The sequence below is a fragment of the Cavia porcellus genome, unplaced genomic scaffold (assembly GCF_034190915.1).
Source record: "Cavia porcellus strain 051 isolate PalLab524CR breed Dunkin Hartley unplaced genomic scaffold, mCavPor4.1 scaffold_18, whole genome shotgun sequence".
Taxonomy (NCBI): Eukaryota; Metazoa; Chordata; class Mammalia; order Rodentia; family Caviidae; genus Cavia; species Cavia porcellus.
In genome coordinates, this window is record NW_026947501.1 from 40,275,661 (window position 1) to 40,282,391 (window position 6,731).

At 38.9% G+C, this 6,731-nt stretch overlaps 1 gene segment (V, D, J or C); it reads left to right on the plus strand.

Moving 5' to 3' along the window:
- The first annotated feature begins 1,113 nt into the window (after positions 1-1,113).
- On the plus strand, positions 1,114-4,558 carry LOC134470266 (immunoglobulin kappa variable 4-1-like). The segment is given in 2 exon segments: positions 1,114-1,251; positions 1,472-4,558. Coding segments are annotated over 2 exon segments (390 nt in total).
- Positions 4,559-6,731: the final 2,173 nt, after the last annotated feature.

The following is a 6,731-nucleotide window of genomic DNA, read 5'->3' on the forward strand; positions in this document are numbered from 1 at the left end:
GTCAGTGCTAAATACTGGTCCAATCTCTTATAAATATGTTTATTTTACAGCATTTTGCAAGCTGTATCTATTTTACAAATTTTTGTTCAATTTATTTTCAGCATTCCTGAATCTAATATCTAGGTAGAACATTTGTTGTCTGTCATTTCCATTTCTTTGCATTCAAACTTAAATTACACTTTTCTTTTGTATATTAGAATCTCTGACTTTGTGATCTAGTGGCTCTTGAAAATTAAATCGTAGAGTTTGTTGCAAATTGAGGATGGTCTTGCACTTGAGGAGACAGGTTTTCATTTGGACACATCATCTGTAAGGCTATCTTCCACTGATTTCAAAGTGGATAAATCCTGCATCAGGCATTGTTTCTTCTGAGAAAATATTCTTCGTAGTTTTGGTCCATAGTCATGATTTTCCTGAGAGATCTTCTTTGTACTCTCTCCTTTTCTCAGCTTATTTAGTGTCTTGTTTTTAATTCCTAGTTGTAGGATGCACAGAATGCGTGTTACCCTTTGGCTTACAATTCAAATTCTCAGGTTCAGTGTGGTTACCACAGGATTCACAGAATGAATCCTCAGCCCATCTTTTGCTGTCCACCTATGCATGAGATGAAAATTGAGTATAAGGTTTTTCCTGTGTTATTCAGTAGCTTCAGGGGAAAAGTGGCTTTGGATTTCAGACAAAGTTTTTTCAAAGAGAGTAATAAACTTGCCCTAGAAAATGACATCTTCCTGTGTTTCCCTTACTTTTCTTCATCACTTTTCTCTCTTACCTTGTTCTCCAATTGTTCCCATTTCTCCCTGATGTGTTTTTGGGTTTTTTTTTTCTAGTGTGGTGTAATATTTCACAAGACTTGTTAATATAGGGCAGGTAGCCTGTGATTTCTGCCAATTAAACCCATTTAAAATTCATTTTTTTTACTTGAAACTAAGTCATTTTTTCATGCCATCTAGTGGATGTGCAATAATAGAGCCTTTAAATTGACTGCTTTTTTTTTTTCTGGTCACACCAACACATTTTCTGTAATGGTATTTTTGGTTCTTTTTTTAATCAGTTCTTTCACAGCCCATCACCCTTGCAGTTTGCTTCCTTATTTGCTACTTCCTTTGCATAAGTCTCCCCCAGCTCATTGCAGCTGCAAAGATGCTATAAGAGAAGTCTTTTCAATAGGGTCTGAACTGCATTGCCACAGAAAGGACAGCAAGATGGTTTGTCAGACCCCAATGCTCCTGACTGTGTTGCTCTGGGTCTCTGGTGAGAAATTGGAAACCTCCATGATTTCCACAGAGTGATATCATTGTAGCATTAATAAATTACTTTAAGAAGTTGAAAACAATGATTATTTCTATGAAAAACATACATCTGTGTTACCACAGAATAGCTTTGAATATACTAAATGTTTAATTGCATTATTTATATTTGAAAAGTCTTTTATGTTTATGCCTGTATGATCACCATTCATTCTTGAATACAGGTGTCTGCAGTGACATTGTGATGACCCAGTCTCCAGCCTCCCTGGCAGTGACTCCTGGAGAGAGAGCCACCATCCACTGCAAGTCCAGCCAGAGTCTTATATACAGTAGAAACAACAAGAACTACTTAGACTGGTACCAGCAGAAACCAGGGCAATCTCCCAAACTGCTCATCTACTTGGCATCCACCCGAGAAACTGGGGTCCCAGACCGGTTCAGCGGCAGTGGGTCTGGCACAGACTTTACTCTCACCATCAGCCCAGTGCAGGCTGAAGATGTGGCAGATTATTACTGTATGCAGACTTTCGGTACTCCTCCCACAGTGATTCAGCCTCGTACATAAACTTCCTCTCAGTATCTCCCCAGCTGCTTGCTCTCCAAGAAGCCCAGGACTTCAACACTTCCTCCTGCTGCCTGAGAGATCATGATCTGGAGTATGCATTTTTGGAGATATTTTTCAGAGCTTAGTACGAATTAATGTCACTCCCTGGTTCTTGATTCTTTTAGTATAAGAAATTCGTATGTAGAAAAGAGCTCTGTATTAGCTTCCTATTCTTTATGTTTTTATTTGCTACAAGCTCAAATTCTTTAACACAAGAAATTCATTAGTTTAACACTTTTGGTGATATCTAGAAGGGAGAGACTAAGGCCAAAGGGATCATCTAATTCTAATTCTTTGAAACAATCTCCATACTGATTTCCAGCATGGTGATGCCAACTTAAACTCCTGCCAATATTGGAAACGGGTTATTTGCTCTGTAGCCTCCAGTTTTTGTCATTGTTTGCTTTCTTGGCAATAGCCACGTTCCTGTGGATTTAGATGAAAACTTACGTTGTTTGAGTTTGCATTTGTTGAATGACCAGTGAAGTTGGGCACTGTATCATATATTTATTTGCTGTTTGTATTTCAGATGCTTACTTTTGGATTCAGCCACAGCAATCTATGTACAACCGTGCATGTGGTGCACTTTTTGATAACTTAATCTTGGAAACCATCTATATGCTCTTTTGCAGATTAATGGATAAGGAAAATGTGGTTTATATGTTCAATGTAGTACTTCTTTGCCATATTGTAGAGTAAATTAGGGTCATTTTTAGGTAAATGAGTGCATCTAAATCATTTTGTATGAGAGCAACTGGACACACATGTTTAAATATTGCATTGTTTTTCTTAGATTACAAACTCAAATTCTAAATAAGGATCAAGATGTAGGACAGATTTTAGGAATTAGGAAGAAAATGTACAAAAGGCAAAGTAAACCAGGAACGGGGCATAGGGACGAGAAAGAAGGCAATAGACATTAAAACTATGCAAAGAATGGAAGGAAAGCAATAGTAACAAAGTTCTGTAAATGAAGAGGAGAAGAAGGATTGAGTGGAAGAGAATGGGAAAAAATAAGCATTATGATACACTGTATACTGGTACAGATTGTCTAAGATGAATGTGATGATTATTCCTGGCAACAGATACTGATACAATTCATTAAAATAAGAAATGCCATCTTTCTATAGTTCAGATTTGGTGGATAAATATCCAGACATTCTCATGCCTCCAGGAGAGAGTCTTTCTCTTGCCTTTCACGCTGCTTGATGTCCTCCTCATGCCTTGGCCAGTAGCCCTTTTCTTCTAAACACAGAGCCAGCACCAGCTCATCTCTCTGACATTTCTTGCAGCATCACACATTCCTCTGTAGTTTTCACATCTGACTTCATGCTAATGATGAAAATAACTGTGTGTTTAGCTGAACCTGCCCTCCAGTCCCCTCATCTCACTAGAATTGTCCAAATTCAGTGTTTGGCATGGCAAAGTTCGAGTCTCCGTGGGAACAACAACTTAGTATTTCCATTATAGTCACTTTTGAAATGGAATTGAGCCCTTACCCCGGGGCATAAAAGGAAGCAATATTCTCATACTTTTCAAATAGTGATTTGTGACCTCACAAGCTTCTGCTATTCCATACTGAAGGAAAAATGCACAGTGGGCATCTGAAGAAGCAGAGCATTTATATAAGGAGCAGGCAGCAGTGTGATTCAGGCGAGTCTGAGATGAGTGAAAGTTGACCATATAGGGACTTGAGAGTTCTCAAGTGTGCTGGCTTGTCTTATAATTTCAATATAGTTGTGAACAAATAGCTTTGCCTTTGCCAAATATTATACAAACAGGCATGCAGAGAGAAGTTTGTATTGCATGAAAATTTTGTCTTTTAAACATTACTTAATTGGAAAAAATTTATAACTGAGCATGAAATCCATCTCTGCGCTTATTGGAAGTCAATCAAATGGGCATAATCAAATATATGGAAAAAATCAGGTTTTATCTGTGACTAAAGATTATCTTAGTGCAAAAATTAAAGATAATTTATATCTTGGGGCACTGCATAGAAGTGTTACATTCTAGATTGTGTGATATCTTAAAGGATACTTTGTACAAAACAGAAACACAGAATTTCCTAGGTCCTTGCCTCTGCTAGGTAAGTGCTTTAACAGATCTACATCCCAGTAACCCATCTGCCTGTTTCTTATAAGAATGGTGAATGTGTGTGGAAGGTCTTGGGGGAGGCTGGTGTGTGACCTGGGTTTCAGAGAAATTCTACATTGCCCACAGAGAGAGGCTGCCTAGGTGTTAGCCATAGTGATGCCATCAGGGCCTTGGACTCAGCTTAGGCTTGTGTGCTCAGAAAAACCTGGGTGCTATTTCTGAGCTGAGTGGAATCCTGCTCATGCCTGCCCACATGCTGAGATCTTCACTTGCAGCCTTCTGGTAGCTGAGCAGTGGCATGCTTTCTCCCATCAGGAAGAGCCATACTATGTGGCGTGAGAGTTTAACTCAGAGACAAGATTAAAATCTGCAAATGCATCCAGTGAATCTCCTGTGAGTTTCCATTTCTCACTTGAAAACTAGGAATGATGAAATTGCCTTGAAGGATGAATAGCATAGCATATGTGAGTTTCTTAGCATTGTTTACGTAGATCCAGTCACATGGGAAGCAAATTTATAAATAGGTGTAAATGAGAACTTTCTTTTGCTCAGTACTAGCATATTATTTTAAAAAAATCAAAATAAAAGTGAAATTACTTTGTTTCCTTAACTTGTCAAATCTTTCTCATTTCACCAGGAACTCATTCACGATTTTAGGGCTCTGTCTATGACTTTGGTCTTTGACTTCTGTGTTTAGAATCTGTCGATAAATGTGAGATTTGTCAATGACTGTACCCATAGACAAGCAGATGGAAGAGACAGGGCTGGGTGGAGATGGAATGGGTTTTTCTTCTCTCGCTTCTTTGTGGGATGGAACCAGTTTTGGACAGGACTTTCACAGCCTAAGAATGGGCTCTGTAACTGAGGTGCACCCATAGTCAGAATTGGCATATTCAGGAGTTCTTAAGTAGTAACAGAGCATCTGTCCTCCTCTGCTCTGATATCAGTGTTTCTTACCCTGTTTCGTCTCCTCTCCTCCACCTACTCCCTGGGCCTCTTTTCTAATCTCTGAATGTGCTGAATTCTTTTTGTTCATATGATCATGTGCTTCCTTAATGTCAAGCCAGGTGACATTACTTCTTCCATGTACAGCTCAGATTAAATCCTCAGGATGACTGCAGCAGCAGCCAAAGCCTGTGATGCCTTTTCTAAGGGGTCATTTTTTTCATCCTCCTTGTGGCTGGGAAAATTTTACATTTGTAATCCCATGGAAAGGGTATTAGAATCCCAATGAGTTACTTCCAATCTACCATCTCCAGTGTAACACAACCAGAATAAAGACACTACAGAATATTTACAGTGAAAGACAACCAAGGGGTCCTGATCCAATCTAGATGAGAGTGCACAGAACAAGGCCTCCACTGATCACTAAACCAGTATTAACTATTTTATGAAAATCGGACTGGCTTGAAAATGAGTGATGGAGAGAATGACAGTAATTATGCGACTAACATGATCTGCACTAGATAGCTAACTAGAAAGCACCTGTGCAATATGTAAAGAAAATGGGGTGCAAAAAGACCAATCTGCATAACATGAATGAGGTACCAGTTAATATTTGGGAGTCAGGTACTTTAGATCTGTGGCACAAACGTTCTTTTTTTGTTTTGTTTTTTGGTTTTTTTTGGGGGGGGGTATTTTTTGGTCTCTGGAAATCATAGCCCATTATCTTGAGGCTCAAGACAAGTGACTCTCTGGTAGCATTTGCTCTACCCTCCCTCTATGGTCAGCCTTTTAGAGGGAGACACAGGCGAAGAAACAAAGCTGTCACTTGGCTTCAGAGATTACACATCAGTACTTCAGCCAATACTATTTACTTTGCTCAGAGCCAACTGAGGAGGAAAGGAGACATCTTAGTCAGTTCTGTACATTGACACAGGACTAGGATTATATTATAGTAATGATAAATTATTATACATAGGGGATGGGGATTTAGCTCAGCAGCATAAGTGCCTGCCTTGCAAGCAGGCAATTGTGAGTTCAATCCCCGGTACCAATAAAAAGGAAAAAGACAAGAGAGAGAGAGAGAGAGAGAGAGAGAGAGAGAGAGAGAGAGAGAGAGAGAGAGAGAGAAATTATTATACAATTCTCACCTGGGTGTTCTCTCCTCATTTTCAGTGATGGCTTCTCCTCATATCCTGACACATGTGTGTTTGAGGTTAAATGCCAAAGCGCAGCTCGGCTTCTGCTGTTTACACTCATTTAATACTTGATCTCCCCAAAATTGTGTCTCCTGCTTAGACTACTTGGCTATTCTTCAGAATCACACATATACCAGAATCATTGCCATTTAGATGTCCAGTGATATGCTATATTTCTAATATATTCCAATTCAGTCCTGATTCCCAGATCCCCAAACATGGTTTTGTCTGTTTTCCCATGTAACAAGCCATCTTCAAATTCTAGTGGCTGAGAATTATGTGTATAGCTAGTGTCTTCAGTTTTATTAGTCTCTCTTACCTTGTGTCCAGTATGGCAGGAAAGCTTATTTATTCTGCAGTTACAGTATGACCATAGACTGCCCATCTTTCTCTACAGTGGCCAATTGGTTAAGGTGTTCAGCGTAGAAGGCAAATTGTTATTTCTTAGAAGTATCAGACTATGAACTATAAATTAGATTTCATAGTAATAAACTACTATAAACTATGTTTCACAGTAATTTGAAAATTTTTCCAGAGCCTAAAATCATATAACAGAAATTAATGATTCCTGTAATGAAATTATTTGTGGCCTGTTCCACAAGATATGTTGGGGAAAATGGTAGTCTTGGTAGAGGATGTTCA